Source organism: Hyla sarda, chromosome 13 (genome assembly GCF_029499605.1).
Source record: "Hyla sarda isolate aHylSar1 chromosome 13, aHylSar1.hap1, whole genome shotgun sequence".
Taxonomy (NCBI): Eukaryota; Metazoa; Chordata; class Amphibia; order Anura; family Hylidae; genus Hyla; species Hyla sarda.
Genome location: NC_079201.1, coordinates 9,538,040 through 9,559,167, shown reverse-complemented (window position 1 = coordinate 9,559,167; position 21,128 = coordinate 9,538,040). Strand labels below are relative to the sequence as shown.

At 42.6% G+C, this 21,128-nt stretch overlaps 2 protein-coding genes across 8 annotated transcripts in view; one reads left to right on the top strand and one right to left on the bottom strand.

Annotated features, from left to right (window-relative positions):
- The window catches only part of LOC130297561 (uncharacterized), a 50,564-nt gene extending 40,081 nt beyond the window's left edge, over nt 1-10,483 (top strand). For 5 of the 6 annotated variants that reach the window (XR_008849586.1, XR_008849588.1, XR_008849590.1 and 2 more), the window contains 4 exons: nt 1,376-1,508; nt 2,469-2,639; nt 4,743-5,541; nt 5,604-7,062. Coding sequence is in view for 1 of the 6 variants with exons in the window: in XM_056550144.1 (XP_056406119.1) it covers nt 1,376-1,508; nt 2,469-2,639; nt 4,743-5,438 (1,000 nt within the window). In the remaining 5 variants the exon portion in view is untranslated. Of the gene's footprint in view, nt 1-1,375; nt 1,509-2,468; nt 2,640-4,742; nt 5,542-5,603; nt 7,063-9,211 lie in introns of those variants that run through there. The other variant, XM_056550144.1, reaches the window with a different exon arrangement.
- An 896-nt stretch (nt 10,484-11,379) lies between these two features.
- On the bottom strand, nt 11,380-21,128 carry ARL16 (ADP ribosylation factor like GTPase 16). 2 transcript variants are annotated; one of them, XM_056549930.1, is made up of 5 exons: nt 20,967-21,128; nt 20,534-20,589; nt 15,141-15,257; nt 12,787-12,902; nt 11,380-11,581 (listed from the first exon to the last, which is right to left on the bottom strand). In XM_056549930.1, the coding sequence occupies exons 1-5, from the start codon at nt 21,025-21,027 to the stop codon at nt 11,416-11,418; spliced, it is 516 nt and encodes a 171-aa protein (XP_056405905.1). In that variant the 5' UTR covers nt 21,028-21,128; the 3' UTR covers nt 11,380-11,415. The 2 variants fall into 2 exon arrangements, with proteins under 2 accessions (XP_056405905.1, XP_056405906.1); XM_056549931.1 differs by having other exon boundaries at nt 20,956-21,040.

Below are 21,128 nucleotides of genomic sequence, written 5' to 3'. Positions count from 1 at the left end.
AAACTTACCAACCTATTTGTTTTTCCTTTAGCAGTTTTGGATGTAATCCTCAAATTATAGGCAAAAATAGGCACAAAAATAGGCACTGTGTGAACTTACACTTACAGGCACAATATAGTATTAGGCTGTGCCTTCTCTAGTCCTGGGGCCCCTAGATCCCCTAGGACACAGAGGGACTGAACCTGACAGGGCCTAAGTACTGTACGGGACTATATCCCATACTGGGACATCACATAAAGGGTTAAAGGAAATCTGTCAGCTGAACTAACCTGTCAGTACCGGTGCAGGTGACACTGATGACAATGGTACTCACCTTGTCCCGTTCTGTGGCGGGGATCTCTGGTAATCTTGGCCGTTATCTCCAGCTCCGGGCACCCGACTTGGGGCATGGGCGGAGCTTAGTGACGTCACCGCGGCTGCTCCTTGTTAGGTCCCGCTGCTAGAGAACAGCCGCGGTGATGTCACTAAGCTCCGCCCATGCCCCAAGTCGGGTGCCCGGAGCTGGAGCTAACGGCCAAGATTACCAGAGATCCCCGCCACGGAACGGGACAAGGTGAGTACCATTGTCATCAGTGTCACCTGCACTATCTGTTGGTACCGGCAGGTTAGTTCAGGTGACACTGGTGACAGATTTCCTTAAAAATTCTGGGAATGGAATTCTGGGTGTGTTCCTCACTAAATCCGCGCTGTTAAAGATTTACAGCTCCTGCTGTTTGATCGTACGGGCACAGTGACAGCGCCTGCGGGATTAGCCCGAGCTTGGGAAAAACTGTGTTGGCTTCGACCATCAGCCCACGCAAAGCTCCTATGAATCTGTTAGAGAGTTAAAGGGGTATTCCAGGAAAAACTTTTATATATATATATATATATATATATATATATATATCAACTGGCTCCAGAAAGTTACTTCTATTAAAAAAATCTTAATCCTTCCAATAATTATCAGCTGCAGAAGTTGAGTTGTTCTTTTCTGTCTGGTAACAGTGCTCTCTGCTGACATCTCTGCTTGTCTCGGGAACTGCACAGAGTAGAAGAGGTTTGCTATGGGGATTTGCTTCTACTCTGGACAGTTCCCGAGACAGGTGTCATCAGAGAGCACTTAGACAGAAAAGAACAACTCAACTTCAGCAGCTCATGAGTACTGAAAGGATTAAGATTTTTTTTAATAGAAATAATTTACAAATCTTTTTAACTTTCTGGAGCCAGTTGATATATATATATAAAAAAAAAGTTTTTTTTCCAGGAATTAACCCCTTTAATTATGAAGCTGAATTAGATTGTTCAAACTTTATGTATAACACACATTATACAAAACGCTCCGCCCGGCAGTCACTTACATGTAAGTGTCATTTACAATATGGATTTTCTCCTGCAGAAAAGTGGAGCGGAATAGAGAAAAACAGAGGGAAAACTTTGTGACAAGTGGAAACCTCTTCATTATTGTCTTCATGAATCTGCTCAAGGGCGCAAAGTTTCGTAAGGAAGTCGTTCGTCATTACATGGAACGGGTATGTGTCTAGGATGAAAGGCTTTTGGGAAATATTAAAGGGGTACTCCGGAGAAATTATATATTTTTTTTTTAAATCAACTGCTGCCAGAAAGTTAAACAGATTTGTAAATTACTTCTATTAAAAATAAATAAAAATCTTAATCCTTCTAATACTTATTAGCTGCTGAATGCTACAGAGGAAATTATTTTCTTTTTGGAACACAGAGCTCTCTGCTGACATCACGAGCACAGTGCTCTCTGCTGACATCTCTGTCCATTTTAGGAACTGTCCAGAGCAGCATATGTTTGCTATGGGGATTTCCTTTTTACTCTGGACAGTTCTTAAAATGGACAGAGGTGTCAGCAGAGAGCACTGTGCTCGTGATGTCAGCAGAGAGCTCTGTGTTCGTGATGTCAGCAGAGAGCACTGTGCTCGTAATGTCAGCAGAGAGCTCTGTGTTCCAAAAAGAAAATAATTTCCTCTGTAGCATTCAGCAGCTAATAAGTACTGGAAGGATTAAGATTTTTTTTATAGAAGTAATTTACAAATCTGTTTAACTTTCTGGCACCAGTTGATTTAAAAAAAAAAAAAAAGTTTTTCACCGGAGTACCCCTTTATACTAAACCCTATCTAAATATACTAAACTGTTCCGAACGCTGTAGCCGGGAGCTCGTGACATCATATCCCTGCCCCCTTGTGACGTCACACCCCACCCCCTCAATGCAAGTTTATGGGAGGGGGCGTGACGGATGTCACGCCCCCTCCCATAAACTTGCATTGAGGGGGCGGGGCGTGGCATCATGAGGGGGCGGGGCTATGAAGTCACGAGCTCCCAGCTACAGCGTTTGGAAGAGTTTGTTTCAAACGCTGAGCAGCAGAGTACCCCTTTAAAATGGGGAGAGGAGCATTGGGAATGAGAATTCATGTCTGCCGGGGTTACTACACATGCATACCGCTTATTTTCATCTCTTTCACCAGGTACTACATTCCATCTTCTTTTTTGGACATATTCATTGCCCACCAATCGCACCAGAGGAATTCCTTCCCGAAACATTGACTGAAAGATATAAAGAAGCTTTCCCAAAGCCTTTCAAGCAGTACAACACTCATCTTCCTCGGTATACCCCATACTCCATTCTCCTGGAATACGTAAGTCTCCATGTTTCACTATTATCACAGCCTTTCAAGATGGCAACTTCTGCAGGACAGGGAAGTGTTAATGCATATTAAGCCTCCCTTGAGCTTCCCTTAAAGAAAGTACTTAAATCAACTGGTGCCAGAAAGTTAAAGGGGTATTCCAGGCAAAACCTTTTTTTATATATATATATATATCAACTGGCTCCGGAAAGTTAAACAGATTTGTAAATTACTTCTATTAAAAAATCTTAATCCTTCCAATAGTTATTAGCTTCTGAAGTTGAGTTGTTGTTTTCTGTCTAACTGCTCTCTGATGACTCACGTCGCGGGAGCTGTGCAGTTCCTATGGGGATATTCTCCCATCATGCACAGCTCCCGGGACGTGACAACATCATTGTGCAGTTAGACAGAAAACTTCAGACGCTAATAACTATTGGAAGGATTAAGATTTTTTAATAGAAGTAATTTACAAATGTGTTTAACTTTCAGGAGCCAGTTGATATATAAAAAAAAGTTTTGGCCTGGAATACCCCTTTAAACAGATTTGTGAATGACTTCTATTAAAAAAAATCTTAATCCTTCCAGTACTTATCAGGTGCTGTATGTTCCAGAGGAAGTTCTTTTCTTTTTTAATTTCTTTTCTGCCTAACCACAGTGCTCTCTGCTGACACCTCTGTCCATTTTAGGAACTGTCCAGAGTAGGAGTAAATCCCCATAGCAAACCTCTCCTGCTCTGGACAGTACCTGACATGGACACAGGTGTCAGCAGAGAGCACTGTGGTCAGACAGAAAGGAAAGAACTTCCTGTGGAGCATACAGCAGCTGATAAGTACTGGAAGGGTGAACATTTTTAAATAGAAGTAATTTACAAATCTGTTAAACTTTCTGGCACCAGTTGATTTAAAATTGAAAAAATGTTTTCCAATGGAGTACCCCTTTAATGTGCCCCTGTTAAAGGCTTCTCTACCCAATCTAAGGCTTCTTTCATATCAGTCGGGGAAACTGGGGAGAATAGCCGGAGGAAACTACATCATGCAAAGTTTCTATCTCTCACTGCTGCCGTCAAAAAACGATGCCCAATGGACACCATACTAGTAAATGGGATCTATCTGGACCCGTTGTTGCCCATTGCCCATTACATAAAGAGGAAGGGAAGATTACTGACCCACTGGGGACCTACTTGATCAGTCAGGGTCTGGGTGTGCAGACCCCCACTGAGGGCCGGAACGAGGCAGGAGAAGCTCTCAGCTAAGCAACTCTCTCATCTCACCGTCATCCTTGTCACTGAGAGGAAGAGATCAGTTCGTGCTCAAAGGGGAGATCAGTTCGTGCTCAGAGGGGAGATCAGTTCGTGCACAGAGCGGAGATCAGTTCGTGCACAGAGCGGAGATCAGTTCGTGCACAGAGCGGAGATCAGTTCGTGCACAGAGCGGAGATCAGTTCGTGCACAGAGCGGAGATCAGTTCGTGCACAGAGCGGAGATCAGTTCGTGCACAGAGCGGAGATCACTTCGTGCACAGAGCGGAGATCACTTCGTGCACAGAGCGGAGATCACTTCGTGCACAGAGCGGAGATCACTTCGTGCACAGAGCGGAGATCACTTCGTGCACAGAGCGGAGATCACTTCGTGCACAGAGCGGAGATCACTTCGTGCACAGAGCGGAGATCACTTCGTGCACAGAGCGGAGATCACTTCGTGCACAGAGCGGAGATCACTTCGTGCACAGAGCGGAGATCACTTCGTGCACAGAGCGGAGATCACTTCGTGCACAGAGCGGAGATCCGTTCGTGCACAGAGCGGAGATCACTTCGTGCACAGAGCGGAGATCACTTCGTGCACAGAGCGGAGATCACTTCGTGCACAGAGCGGAGATCCGTTCGTGCACAGAGCGGAGATCCGTTCGTGCACAGAGCGGAGATCACTTCGTGCACAGAGCGGAGATCACTTCGTGCACAGAGCGGAGATCACTTCGTGCACAGAGCGGAGATCACTTCGTGCACAGAGCGGAGATCACTTCGTGCACAGAGCGGAGATCACTTTGTGCACAGAACGGAGATATGTACCGTAGTGTCCCTATTCTGCATGACTATATGACTGTTCTTTTCTTTTCTTAGATGACTAAAGGAATGGAATGGGACGATCTAGATTTATTATCGAAACACCTGGAGAATGTTAATAAATCTCTGCTGAAGTCTCATAAGGAGAAAGAAGACGAGTTTATCGCCAATGACTTTGCCTTCAACGCGTCTGCGGTCACATTCTGCTGCGTCAAAGATTCTAATAATGCGAAGGTCCTCAGGAAGGCGTACGGCTCGTCCTTGTCTTGTAAGGGTAAGATTGAGAGGAAGATAATGATCGCTGTGTCCGCGCTGCACGTGTGGGACCGGGCGGTCTCGTACGCAGTGTGTTGTGCAGGTCAAGGTCATCCTATAACCTTCCCTGAACGAGTGGAGTGCATGACCTATAGCTTCATACAAAGAAAGAAAATCCCTCCATGTAACAAATGCTTCAAAATGTACAAGCTAAAGGCTATCCCCGAACACGAAGCGCACAATAAAATGGAGCACTGGCCGTACGGAAACTGCGCCGAAAACGAGTCTCTCAGCCGGCTGCTACAGTGCGATGAAGACGTGAGGAGAGAAATCTGTATAATAGACGAGAACGGCCGCAAAGTGATGAACAGACAGGACATAGAGAATAAGTTCAAAGAAGAGTATGAGGATGAAATTAAGAGGACCGCCCGAAATAACCTCACACCCCGAAAGGTCACACTCCCCCTTGGAGAATGGAACTTCTTCAGCCCCGATTAATCAGGTTGAGCTATGATCTCAGGTATCTTCTTTACCCCGCAACACGCTACTACGGAAATATGAAGATTTAGGCCAGTGTTTCCCAACCAGGGTGCCTCCAGATGTTGCAAAACTACAACTCCCAGCATGCCTGGACAGCCTTTGGCTGTCCAGGCATGCTGGGAGTTGCAGTTTTGCAACAGCTGGAGGTTTACAGTTTGGAGGCCACTGTGCTAGGTTATTATAAAGATGCTTTCATCTGATGAGTTAATCTGCTAGGGGAGGACATAGCTGCTTGTAACCAAATGCCATCCAGGCATGCTGGGAGTTATAGTTTTGCTAAACCTGGAGGCACCCTGGTTGGGAAACACTGATTTAGGGTACGTTCACATGGGCAAATTACCTGCGGAATTTTGCTACCATTAACTTCAATGGGTCAGCAGAAAATCCGCAATAGAGGCAGTTTTGCAGATTTTCCTTCGGACCCATTGAATTCAATGGTAGCGGATTATCTGCTGCGGAAATTCTGCAGGTAATCCGCCCGTGTGAACGTACCCTTAGGCTATGTTCACACGGCAGAATGTTCACACAGAATTCCGCAGCCACAGATTTCAATGGGATTCTGCTGCTCCGTTCACACGCCGCGGAAATCCTGTTTCTGGCATCAGCAAAAAAAACACTAAGGCTAGGCTCACACTACGGAATTTCCGCCTGCAATTCCGCTTCCTAAAATGTACTGTATAGTGAATGGGTTTCCCGTTCCCAAATTCACACTTCAGGAATTTGTGAAGCGGAATTTGGGATACGGAAAATCCGCTTGAAAATTTCCGCCTGAAGAATGGCGTTGCTCGTTCTTCAGGCGGAAAAACTCGCGGAACACATTGCAGTCTATTGGAGACTGCGGTGTCCGCGCGGTCCTCAATCAGTCGGCGCCGGCCGCACTCGGAATCTGCAGTGTGAACCCCTAGCCTAAACCTTTTCAATGTTTTTGCAGATTCCGCAAGGAAATGCATTTCCGTCTATGAGACGGCAATGCGTTTCTGAGCGGTCCTAGCGCCGGCATGTTCTGGCGGTCCTCCGCTGTCTGTGGAATGACCGCCCAGAAATTTTCCGTGCAGACATTCCAACGTGTGAACAAAGCCTTACTGTCACAACAGATGGTTGGTGCCTACGTTTCAAAACTATATAACTTTATTGTTTTCAAGATTATACACACGGTGCTTGATACAAATAGGAAAATGTATTATCTGTGTAATTGATGCTGGTGGTAATGGCCTTCTGGGATAAAAATGGAAGAATGCGCTTCCCAGACGTATGCAAATGTGTATGCAACTCGATATATATATATAGTGGAACAGCGACAGGAATGGTCATACGGGATCTCTAGATTTTCGTATATGGATACCAGGTTTCAGGAAGTGCATATCCCATCCAAAGAAAGCTGGGTGAGATATGGGGAGTACAAGAAATAGTTTCAATTCCTGGCATGACTTACCTCGCTAGGGAGTTTTGTTATCAGTCCTGGAATTTTAAGGAATAAAAAGCAGGTTTGGTAGTGGGGCTTTTCATTTTCAGGTTGGCATAAAAGGGGTACTCCGCTGCTCAGCGTTTGAAACAAACAGTTTTGAAAGTTGGATGCGCGCCGGGAGCTCGTGACGTCATAGCCCCGCCCCCTTAAGGTGTGACGTCATAGCCCAACCCCTTATGGTGTCACGCCACGCCCCCTCAATGGAAGTCTATGGGAGGGGGCGTGACAGCCGTCACGCCCCCTCCCATAGACTTGCATTGAGGGAGCGGGGCGTGACGTCATGAGGGGGCGGGGCTATGAGGTCACGAGCTCCCGGCTCCAGTGTTCAGAACAGTTTGTTCCAAACGCTGAGCAGCGGAGTACCCCTTTAAGTCAGCACAGGTGCTGAGGCCGATTCATTTTGGGCTCTAAAAGGTGTAACCAAGTCTGCACTGAGGGGCTGTGAGGAACCTCTGATGAGTTGGGGTCCTGAGGTGGACCTTTACCTAGGCCGGGTTCACACTATAGAATTTCCGGAGCGGGATTTTGTTTAGGGATTCCGGTTGGTAATTCCAGTGCAGCAGAATCATATTGCTGGCAATGGGATTCCGCTACGCAGGGCACACTATGGAATCTCAGAGACAGACGTTCCGCCACCAGAAGAATGATCTTACTCATCAAGTGGAATCCGCTGCCCAGACATTGTCGTTTATGGGGACGGCAATGTCCGTGCGGTCCTAGCGTTGACTGTTAGCACTAGCTGCACTCGAAATTCCATATTGTGAACCAAGCCTCACTCATTTTTGTTCGGGTGGCTGGTAGTAAGTCACCAGAAAGAAAAAAAAAAAAAAGATTTAGTTTGTATTCGTTTTTTCCTGAAGTTTAAGGCTAATTCAAAACTTTAATACAGGAGAATATCTGCTTAAAGGTTACGTCCACGTCTCTGGCTGCTATTTTGCCGCCGTTTGACTGGTTCTAGGGAGCTAATCTCCCACAATGTGTATAAACACAGACATTTATACGTAGTGTTTTATTGAAAAGTGTAGCCGACTGTACTTTTTTTGATACAGTTGATGCAATGGTATAACTTTAGGGCAGATTGACTATTGTAAGTACGTCAGAATTCTGGCATCTTACTTGATTTGCTCCAAATTTATTTTGAAGTGTAGACACTTTTTTCCCAGTTTCTGAGTTAGAGTACCTGTCATATCCCCCCGCCCCCCCCAAAAAAAAAACATTTATATGTTACTCAGTACCTAATCCTGATCATGTACATATAATTTTTATGTCTAGAACCTATATTTCTCTCACAAATACCTTCTATCTGTTGTTCAATTGGTTTGTCATTCTGTGCTCTGAGTCTGCTGTGCTGGGTCTCTTCATCCAATCACTGCAGGCTGCTTTTTAACCCCCTCTTCTCTGTTTTCATGCTGCAGTCTGATAGGACAGAAGTGATCACAGAGGAGTGTTAGTCCAGCCCTTACACACCATGCATTCACTTCCTCCCTGAGTCTGCTGTGCTGGGTCTCTTCATCCAATCACTGCAGGCTGCTCTGTAACCCCCTCCTCTCTGTTTTCATGCTGCAGTCTGATAGGACAGAAGTGATCACAGAGGAGTGTTAGTCCAGCCCTTACACACCATGCATTCACTTCCTCCCTGAGTCTGCTGTGCTGGGTCTCTTCATCCAATCACTGCAGGCTGCTCTGTAACCCCCTCCTCTCTGTTTTCATGCTGCAGTCTGATAGGACAGGAGTGAGCACAGAGGAGTGCTAGTCCCGCCCTCACTTCCTGGACCTTGTCCCTGCCTGTGCTTCAGCTGGGACAAAGATGATGCTGCAGCCGGACAGGATTATATTCTGGATGGTATGGGGACCTGTCAGGCCCAAGGCCTGATTATGGAATCGTACATGTGTATTATAATTGTATTTGTGTATAATGTATGATCTAAGGCAGTGGTCTCCAACCTGCGGACCTCCAGATGTTGCAAAACTACAACTCCCAGCATGCCCGGACAGCCAACGGCTGTCCGGGCATGCTGGGAGTTGTTGTTTTGCAACAGCTGGAGGCAGTCTGATTGGGAAACAATGTAGAGCACCTTCCCCTACCCTGGGGCTCTTTAGCTGTTGCAAAACTACAACTCCCAGCATGCCAGGACAGCCAAAGGCTGTTTGGGCATGCTGGGAGTTGTAGTTTTGCAACATCTGGAGGTCCGCAGGTTGGAGACCACTGATCTAAGGCATGGGTGAGGGTTCATTCAGACTGTGTATTTGTTTTTGTGTATTCCAGTTTTATTGGGGGTCCGTCTATCTGTGTTATACCTCCTTTGAAGTCAGGCTCTCTGGCCATCATAAAACAAACTAAGATAAGGGACCAGGATAGAAAGATGGCATTTCCCTTGTGGGGTCAGATGAATTCCCTTTTCCTTCCTAAAAAAAAAAAAAAAACCCTATAAAACTGAGATGCTGGACAAAGCTTTGTTGAAGCCATCCCAAGATACAGCTGGACCCTCACTCACAAGGACCGCTCTTCCATTATGCTGTAAGGACTAGGGATCGACCAATATTGATTTTTTAGGGCCGATACCGATAAGCTGTGGACTTTCCGTCCGATAGCCGATAACTTGTACCAATATTCCGGTATAAGTTATCGGCTATTTCACCACTCTTCCCCCCCCCCCCAGCCCTACAGAAGCCGCTGCAGATCAATGATTTAAAGCGGGTGCTTTAAATCAGTGAACTGCAGCAGATTTTTCGGGGCCAGAGACCACCGCCGGCCGCTTCTCTCCCCTTGCCGGTCCTGAGTTTAACCACCGCCGCTGCCCCATTGCCTCCCCCATCCCTGGTTTTATAATTACCTGTTCCCAGGGCCCGCACTACCACCACCGCTGCCCCCCCCCCCGCGCAGAGACCACCGCCGCCGCCCGCTTCTGTCCCCCTGCCCGTACTGACTTTAACCACTGCCGCTGCCCCATCCCCGATTCTATAATTCCCTATTCCCGGGGGGGCTTCTTCTGGCTCCCGTCCTGAGCTGTCACTGTGCGTACTGACGGTCATGTCGCGTTGAGGACGTCACTCGTCATTGCGCAGCGCACAACGTAGCGCAGGACAGCGCAGGAGCCACAAGTAGCGCGGATCTCGGGAACAGGTAATTATAAAACTGGGTATGGGGGAGGCAATTGGGCAGCGTTGGGGGGTGCGGTATTATCGGCAAGGTAATTGGCGATACCCATAATGCCCAAAATCGTGATAATATCGGCCATACCGATAATCGGTCGATCCCTAGTAAGGACTTCCTTTTTGTTTTCTGAACTTGTCTTGCTGAACTCTTTTATATATTTTTGTACCTCTATGTCATTTGTTTATTTTATATGTATATAAAAAAATAATTCTGTCATTTTCTGTGGGGCTCAGATTTTACCTCATTTGCTCGATATGTTGACTTTATACTGTCGGTCACTACAATCACTTTGATACCAAATGTACATTATTTATATTTTCCTACTTTAAAAAAAATAAAAATAAAAAAATAAACTGCTCTACTTTGCCGTATTGTGACCTGTGTAAAGTTTTTGGTTTTTATTTGAAAGCCTTTTTTGCGGGTGACCTGTAGCAGTAGTAATCACCGGGATAGATAAGACTTCTTTATTGCTTTTTCATCCATGTTTTCCAAATAAGGTAGTATTGTTGTTGTTGTTTTGCTTTGTGGATAGGGGATGAGTTATTTTTTGCCGCAGATCTCCTTTAATAAAACAAATTGGGAGTTATTTACTAAGTAACCCCCTCCCCCCCCTCTCCAATGTAGGGTCATGTCTGATGTATATAGAGGTGTACGCCTCCTTATAAATCCAGGACATTCTCCCACGTGGCAGCCGCAGATAATACTGACAGCTGGTGCTAGCAGACGTCAATTTGGTGCATGAGGTGGCCACGCCCCTACACTAAAAAACCACGCCCTCTTTGCCAAGGCCCGCCCAACGGGTTTCCACAAAAATATGCAACCTTTTGCCAATCTGTGCCAGGCACTGCCTAATAGATTCTGCCCATAGTTTCTATTATTAGGCCACATCAACACTTAGTGTCCAACCCATTTATGAGTTCACCTGGGTGCTCTCCAGCACTAGCAGCCTGATTAGATAACCAGGTGTAGTGATCAAATGCCGCACCCTCAGCCAGAGGATTCATGGGACATGTAAACAGCATTACAGAACCATTTCTATCACTGATTCCCATCCAAAATGCAGCCTATCCCATGCCTGCCACATCATGTAAGGCCGGGTTCACACCACGTTTTTGTTTCCACTGGGGTACCCCTTTAAAGATGGGATGTGATTGGTTGCAATGGGTAACTGGTCAGTTTTTTTTTCTGCACAGGTTTTACTACACTCCCCGACGTGTATGTATTTGTTTGTTTGTTTATTTAATAATTAAAAAAAAAGTTATTTATTATTTTATTTAATTTATTAACTAGAAATATAAAAAATATCCTGCATCTCAGTGTCTGGTAGATGAATGCAGCCACTGCAACACCTCCCTCAGTCCCGTGCCCTCCAGGGTGCTAGTTTCCATGACCGTGATTGGCTGCTTAGCGCTGGCGATGATGTCATCCAATCGGAAGAGCGATTTCATTTCCGCCAATGACATGCAGCACGGCAGATCCCTGCAAGGAAAGACCATATGCATCAGTTTTTAGAGTTCACCACTGGTAAGACTATAGGGGTCATGTCCATGAGACAAAAAACGTATAGGTTCTTGTGTATGCCTTGTGCCTCCCTGTTTTAACTGATGTGGCAGGTACTGGATAAACTCCATGTTGGTTTGACATTCCATCCCTGAAGTGATTCTATTATGCAGCTATAAATTCCTCTGACTGAGGGTGTGGTGTTTGATCACAGCTCCTGGTCATCTTATTAAGCTGCTGGTGCTGGAGATCACCTAGGTTAACTGATTAGACTCATAAGACTCATTTAGCCATGTCTAATGAGTTCACCCGGGTGACCTCTAGCACCAGCAGCCTAATTAGATGGCCAAGTGCAGTGATCAATTACCACACCCTCAGTCAGAGGATTCATGGGAAATGTAGACAGTGTTACAGAACCATTTCTATGATGGATTTACATCCAAAATGGAGCCTATCCCATGCCTGCCACATCAGCTAAAACAGGTAAGTTGAAAACTACAACTCCCAGCATGCCCGGACAGCCTCCGGCTGTCCGGGCATGCTGAGAGTTGTAGTTTTTCCAAAGCTGGAGGCACCCTGGTAGGAAAACACTTCCTTAAAGGTACATACACTAAAAAAAATGTTGCATATAATGTAAAGGTTTTTATGTCTGCCTTGTGCTTACCTGTTTTAGCTGATGTGGCAGGCATGGGATAGGCTCCATTTTGGATGTAAATCCATCATAGAAATAGTTCTGTAACACTGTCTACATTTCCCATGAATTCTCTGACTGAGGGTGTGGTAATTGATTACTGCACCTGGCCATCTAATTAGGCTGCTGGTGCTAGAGGTCACCTGGGTCGACTCATTAGACTTTGCTAAATGAGTCTTTTGAGTCTAATCAGTTCACCTAGGTGATCACCAGCACCAGCAGCTTAATAAGATGACCAGGAGCAGTGATCAAACACCACACCCTCAGTCAGAGGAATTTATGGCCGCATGATAGAATCACTTCAGGGATGGAATTGCAAACCAACATGGAGTTTATCCAATACCTGCCACATCAGCCAAAACAGGTAGGCACAAGGCATACACAAGAACCTATACGTTTTTCTCTAAAATAATAAATAAATAGACAAATTAAACAAAAAACAAATCTAGAATTCCGCTAATACCTATCTGACCGCCGGATACAAAAAACTTACGTTTTGTTGAAGATGACGAGGACTGACACGGCGGCGAGGGCGGGAGCGGACAGCACGGACAGGAGCTGGATACAGGAGGCGGAGACCTGATTGGGGTTCGCGGCATCCACGATGAACTAGAGGTGAGAAAGAAATATGCGTTAAAGGGGTATTCCAGGAAAAAACTATTTTATATATCTCAACTGGCTCCAGAAAGTTAAACAGATTTGTAAATTACTTCAATTAAAAAATCTTAATCCTTTCAGTACTTATGAGCTGCTGAAGTTAAGGTTGTTCTTTTCTGTCTAAGTGCTCTCTGATGACACGTGTCTCGGGAACCGCCCAGTTTAGAAGAGGTTTGCTATGGGGATTTGCTTCTAAACTGGGCGGTTCCCGAGACAGGTGTCATCAGAGAGCACTTAGACAGAAAAGAACAACTCAACTTCAGCAGCTCATAAGTACTGAAAGGATTAAGATTTTTTAATAGAAGTAATTTACAAATCTGTTTAACTTTCTGGAGCCAGTTGATATTTAAAAAAAAAGTTTTTTTCCTGGATAACCCCTTTAAATATACTATAAACAAAGAAATGCGCTAAAAAAGGCCTGAAAAAAAAACTACAACTCCCAGCATGCCCAGACAGCCGAAGGCTGTCTGGGCATGCTGGGAGTTGTAGTTTTGAAACAGCTGGAGGCACACTGGTTAGTAAACACTGCCTTAAAGGGTACATAAACAAAAAAATTGTTCCATATAATGTAGAGGGTTTTGTGTACGCCTTGTGCTTACCTGACTTAGCTGATGTGGCAGGCATGGGATAGGACAGCCAAAGGCTGTCCGGGCATACCGGTAGTTGTAGTTTTGAAACAGCTGGAGGCACACCGGTTAGTAAACACTGCCTTAAAGGGTACATACACAAAAAAATTGTTCCATATAATGTAGAGGGTTTTGTGTACGCCTTGTGCTTACCTGATTTAGCTGAGGTTGCAGGCATGGGATAGGACAGACACAATTTTATTTTATTTATTAATTACCTATATATTATGTTACTTTCAAGGCCTGATTCACACTATGGGATTTCTGAGAATACATTGGTGTCTATGGGGGTGCCAATGTCTGTGCGGTCCTAGCGCCGGACACCCTCGAGATTCCGTATATGACCCCAGCCTAATGATGCTGGATACGGGTGTGAAGACTTTGCATTGTTACTGTAAGGTCCTGTTCACACTACGGAACTTCCTTGAAGCGGAATCCCATTGTTCTAAATGGGTTTCGTCTACTATGGAACCTAAGTCAGATAATGGGACTGGAAAAGTGCTGGCGCTGGGTTGTAGTGAATGAGATGGCGCTTACTGTTTGCGGCATTAAAGGGGTACTCCACTGGAAAACATTTTTTTTTTTTAAATCAACTGGTACCGGAAAGTTAAACAGATTTGTAAATTACTTCTATTAAAAAATCTTAATCCTTCCAGTACTTATCAGCTGCTGTTATGATCCACAGGAAGTTCTTTTCTTTTTGAATTTCTTTCCAGTCTGACCACAGTGCTCTCTGCTGACACCTCTGTCCATGTCAGGAACTGTCCAGAGCTGGAGAGGTTTTCTATGGGGATTTTCTCCTACAATGGACAGTTCCTGACATGGACAGAGGTGTCAGCAGAGAGCACTGTGATCGGACTGGAAAGATATTCAAAAAGAAAAGAACTTCCTGTGGATCATAACAGCAGCTGATAAGTACTGGAAGGATTAAGATATTTTAATAGAAGTAATTTACAAATCTGTTTAACTTTCTGGCACCAGTTGATTTAAAAAGAAATGTTTACCAGTGGAGTGCCCCTTTAAAGGGGTACTCCACCCCTAGACATCTAAAGGATAGGGGATAAGATGTCTGATTGCGGGGGTCCCGCCACTGGGACCTCCCACGATCTCCGAGCAGCACCCAGCATTCTAAACAGCGGGTGATGTGATGTCACGCCACGCCCCCTCCATTCATGTCTATGGGAGGGGGCGTGACTACAGTCACGCCCCCTCCCATAGACATGAATGGAGGGGGCGTGAATAGGGGCGGAGTACCCCTTTAAATGGGCTTGTCCAGGACTGGAAAAAAGCTGCTTCTTTCATGCAAAAAAAAAAAAAAAAACAGCACCACTCCTGGCCACAGGATGTGTCTGGTATGACAGCTCGGCTCCATTGAAGTGAATGGGAGCTTGTATATTACTGCAGTATATATAACATCTACATATATATAATTCCCGGAGGGGGTAAATGAGAGGTGACGTCCACTGTAATTAATCTTTAGCTCAGATGTAAATATCTGAAGAGTCCATAGTCCACAGTAGGTTATCACCGACCTGATCATGTGACATGACCCCTATAGTCTTACCAGCACAGTGTGACAGTCCTTGTAGTAACTGGGCCAAATGGGGACCATGGAGCCGCCCACCTCGCGCACCGTCACACACGTCCTCTGGACACTCAGATCAGTCAGGTTGGTTCCCACCTGCAGTAGGTTGTCCAATATACAGGAGTTTAGTCAATTAAAAAAATACATTTTTATATTTTTAATTAATGCAAACACTTGAATGGATGATAAATGTATGACAGATGATGATGTATGTATGATAGATGGATGTATGATGATGTATGTATGACAGATGATGATGTATGTATGACAGGTGATGATATATGTATGACAGGTGATGATGTATGTATGACAGGTGATGATGTATGGATGACAGATGATGATGATGTATGTATGACAGATGATGATGTATGTATGACAGGTGATGATGTATGTATGACAGGTGATGATGATGTATGTATGATAGATGATGATGATGTATGACAGATGATGATATATGTATGATGGATGATGATGTATGTATGACAGATGATGATATATGTATGATGATGTATGTATGACAGATGATGATGTATGTATGATAGATGGTGATGGATGTATGATGGATGATGTATGATAGATGATGATGTATGTATGACAGATGATGATGTATGTATGATAGATGGTGATGGATGTATGATGTATGATAGATGATGTATGTATGACAGATGATGGATGATGATATATGTATGACAGGTGATGATGATGTATGATAGATGATATATGTATGACTGATGATGTATGTATGACAGGTGATGATGTATGGATGACAGGTTATGATGTATGGATGACAGGAGATGTATGGATGACAGGTGATGATGTATGTATGATAGATGATGAATGTATGATAGATGATGATGTATGTATGACAGATGATGATGTATGTATGATAGATGGTGATGGATGTATGATGGATGATGTATGATAGATGATGATGTATGTATGACAGATGATGATGTATGTATGATAGATGGTGATGGATGTATGATGTATGATAGATGATGATGTATGTATGACAGATGATGGATGATGATATATGTATGACAGGTGATGATGATGTATGATAGATGATATATGTATGACTGATGATGTATGTATGACAGGTGATGATGTATGGATGACAGGTTATGATGTATGGATGACAGGAGATGTATGGATGACAGGTGATGATGTATGTATGATAGATGATGAATGTATGATAGATGATGATGTATGACAGGTGATGTATGTATGACAGATGATGATGTATGACAGATGATGATATATGTATGATAGATGATGATGTATGTATGACAGGTGATGATGTATGTATGACAGGTGATGATGTATGTATGATAGATGATGATGATGTATGATAGATGATGAAGTATGCATGATAGATGATGATGTATGAAAGGTGATGTATGTTTGACAGGTGATGATATATGTATGACAGATGATGATATATGTATGACAGGTGATGATGTATGGATGACAGATGATGATGTATGTATGACAGGTGATGATGTATGTATGACAGATGATGATATATGTATGACAGGTGATGATGTATGACAGATGATGATATATGTATGACAGGTGATGATGTATGACAGATGATGATATATGTATGATAGATGATGATGATGTATGACAGGTGATGATGTATGTATGACAGGTGATGATGATGTATGATAGATGATGATGTATGCATGATAGATGATGATGTATGACAGGCGATGTATGTATGATAGATGATGATGATGTATGTATGACAGGTGATGTATGTATGACAGATGATGATATGTATGATAGATGATGATGATGTATGACAGATGATGATATATGTATGACAGGTGATGATGTATGACAGATGATGATATATGTATGATAGATGATGATGATGTATGACAGATGATGATATATGTATGATAGATGATGATATATGTAAGACAGATGATGATGTATGACAGGTGATGTATGTATGACAGATGATGATGTATGTATGACAGGTGATGTTATATGTATGACAGGTGATGTTATATGTATGACAGGTGATGTATGACAGGTGATGATATATGTATGATAGATGATGATGATGTATGACAGGTGATGAAATATGTATGACAGGTGATGATGTATGTATGACAGATGATGATGTATGTATGATAGATGATGATGATGTATGTATGACAGGTGATGTATGTATGACAGGTGATGTATGTATGACAGATGATGATGTATGTATGACAGGTGATGTTATATGTATGACAGGTGATGTTATATGTATGACAGGTGATGTATGACAGGTGATGATATATGTATGATAGATGATGATGATGTATGACAGGTGATGAAATATGTATGACAGGTGATGATGTATGTATGACAGATGATGATGTATGTATGATAGATGATGATGATGTATGTATGACAGGTGATGTATGTATGACAGGTGATGTATGTATGACAGGTGATGATGTATGTATGACAGGTGATGTATGTATGACAGATGATGATATATGTATGACAGGTGATGATATATGTATTATAGATGATGATGATGTATGACAGGTGATGATATATGTATGACAGATGATGATGTATGTATGATAGATGATGATATATGTATGACAGGTGATGATGTATGACAGGTGATGATATATGTATGATAGGTGGTAATGATGTATGACAGGTGATGTATGTATGACAGATGATCTATGTATGATAGATGATGATGATGTATGACAGGTGATGATATATGTATGACAGGTGATGATATATGTATGATGGATGATGATGATGTATGACAGATGATGATATATGTATGATAGATGATGATGATGTATGACAGATGATGATATATGTATGACAGGTGATGATGTATGTATGACAGATGATGATATATGTATGATAGATGATGATGATGTATGACAGATGATGATATATGTATGATAGATGATGATGTATGGATGACAGATGATGATGTATGTATGACAGATGATGATATATGTATGATAGATGATGATGATGTATGACAGATGATGATATATGTATGATAGATGATGATGTATGTATGACAGGTGATGTATGTATGACAGATGATGATGTATGTATGACAGGTGATGATGTATGTATGACAGGTGATGATGTATGACAGATGATGATATATGTATGATAGATGATGATGATGTATGACAGGTGATGATATATGTATGATAGATGATGATGTATGTATGACAGGTGATGTATGTATGACAGATGATGATGTATGTATGATAGATGATGATTATGTATGACAGATGATGATGTATGTATGACAGGTGATGTATGTATGACAGATGATGATGTATGTATGATAGATGATGATTATGTATGATAGATGATGATGTATGACAGGTGATGTATGTATGATAGATGATGATGATGTATGTATGACAGGTGATGTATGTATGACAGGTGATGATGTATGTATGACAGATGATGATGTATGTATGATAGATGATGATGTATGACAGGTGATGTATGTATGATAGATGATGATGATGTATGTATGACAGGTGATGTATGTATGACAGGTGATGTATGTATGACAGGTGATGATGTATGTATGACAGGTGATGTATGTATGACAGATGATGATATATGTATGACAGGTGATGATATATGTATGATAGATGATGATGTATGACAGGTGATGTATGTATGACAGATGATGATGTATGTATGACAGGTGATGATGTATGACAGGTGATGATGTATGTATGACAGGTGATGATGTATGTATGACAGGTGATGATGTATGTATGACAGGTGATGATGTATGTATGACAGGTGATGATGTATGTATGACAGGTGATGTTATATGTATGACAGGTGATGTTATATGTATGACAGGTGATGATGTATGACAGCTGATGATGTATGTATGACAGGTGATGATGTATGTATGACAGGTGATGATGATGTATGACAGGTGATGATGTATGTATGACAGGTGATGTATGTATGACAGATGATGATGTATGTATGACAGGTGATGATGTATGTATGACAGGTGATGTTATATGTATGATAGATGATGATATATGTATGATGGATGATGATTATGTATGACAGATGATGATGTATGTATGACAGGTGATGATGTATGTATGACAGGTGATGTTATATGTATGATAGATGATGATATATGTATGATGGATGATGATTATGTATGACAGGTGATGATGTATGTATGACAGGTGATGATATATGTATGATAGATGATGTATGTATGATAGATGATGATGTATGTATGACCGGTGATGTATGTATGACAGGTGATGTTATATGTATGACAGGTGATGTATGTATGACAGGTGATGTTATATGTATGACAGGTGATGATATATGTATGACAGGTGATGATGTATGTATGACAGGTGATGATATATGTATGACAGGTGATGATATATGTATGATAGATGATGATATATGTATGATAGATGATGATATATGTATGATAGATGATGATATATGTATGATAGATGATGATGTATGTATGACAGGTGATGTATGTATGACAGATGATGATGTATGTATGACAGGTGATGATGTATGTATGACAGGTGATGTTATATGTATGACAGGTGATGATGTATGACAGGTGATGATGTATGTAGGACAGGTGATGATGTATGACAGATGATGATGATGTATGATAGATGATGATGTATGTATGACAGGTGATGATGTATGTATGACAGGTGATGATGTATGTATGATAGATGATGATGTATGTATGACAGGTGATGTTATATGTATGATGGATGATGATGATGATGTATGACAGATGATGATATATGTATGATAGATGATGATGATGATGTATGACAGATGATGATATATGTATGACGGATGATGATATATGTATGACGGATGATGATATATGTATGACGGATGATGATGATGTATGACAGATGATGATGATGTATGACAGGTGATGATGTATGTATGACAGATGATGATATATGTATGACAGATGATGATATATGTATGATAGATGATGATGTATGTATGACAGATGATGATATATGTATGACGGATGATGATGATGTATGACAGGTGATGATGTATGTATGACAGATGATGATATATGTATGATGGATGATGATGATGTATGACAGATGATGATATATGTATGATGGATGATGATGATGTATGACAGATGATGATATATGTATGATGGATGATGATGATGTATGACAGATGATGATATATGTATGATAGATGATGATGTATGTATGACAGATGATGATGTATGTATGACAGGTGATGATGATGAAGTATGACAGATGATGATGGATGACAGATGATGATGATGATGATGGATGATGATAATGTTGGTAACTTACAGTGGGCTGGGTGGGAGGCAGGTCGCCTAGATCTGTTGAGTCTTTAGCGCACAGCTCTACAGGAAAGGGTTAAGGAATATTCACAATACTTTAATATAGGACTTTACATCAGTGTTTTGCAACCATGGTGCCTCCAGCTGTCGCAAAACTACAACTCCCAGCATGCCCAGACAGCCGAGTGCTGGAAGTTGTTGTTTTGCAACAGCTGGAGACACCATGGCTGGAAAACCCTGCCTTAAAGGTACATACACTGAAAAACGTAGCGAGAACTGCCTAGAATAGCGGCAGTGTGAATGGGGCCAACGAGTATTGCGTTTTTTGTTTGTTTTTGGTGGGGGAGAGTTTAAAATAAAAAATGTATAAACCGCATCGGAAAATCCGCATCGGAAATCAGGCAGCAGAGAATGCCCGTGTGAACAAACCCAAAGGATATTGTGCAGCCTCTTCATGAGCACAGTCTTCCCGACGCCGGAGGGCCCGAGAACCAAACACATGTTCCCCCCCTACTTCCTGCGCTCCACTTGGAATCGTCCACCTGGCCCGACTACCTGTCTCCACGGCAACCTGAAAGCCGCTCCCACCCCCTCTCCCGTGA

Coding starts and splice junctions, on each gene's coding strand:
- ARL16 (XM_056549930.1), bottom strand. CDS start 21,027: ATGTGTTTGGTTCTCGGGCCCTCCGGCGTCGGGAAGACTGTGCTCATG. Junction 12,903..15,140: donor AGGACTGTCACACTGTGCTG/GTAAGACTATAG, acceptor TCTCACCTCTAG/TTCATCGTGGATGCCGCGAA. Junction 11,582..12,786: donor CTCGTCATCTTCAACAAAAC/GTAAGTTTTTTG, acceptor CTTTCCTTGCAG/GGATCTGCCGTGCTGCATGT.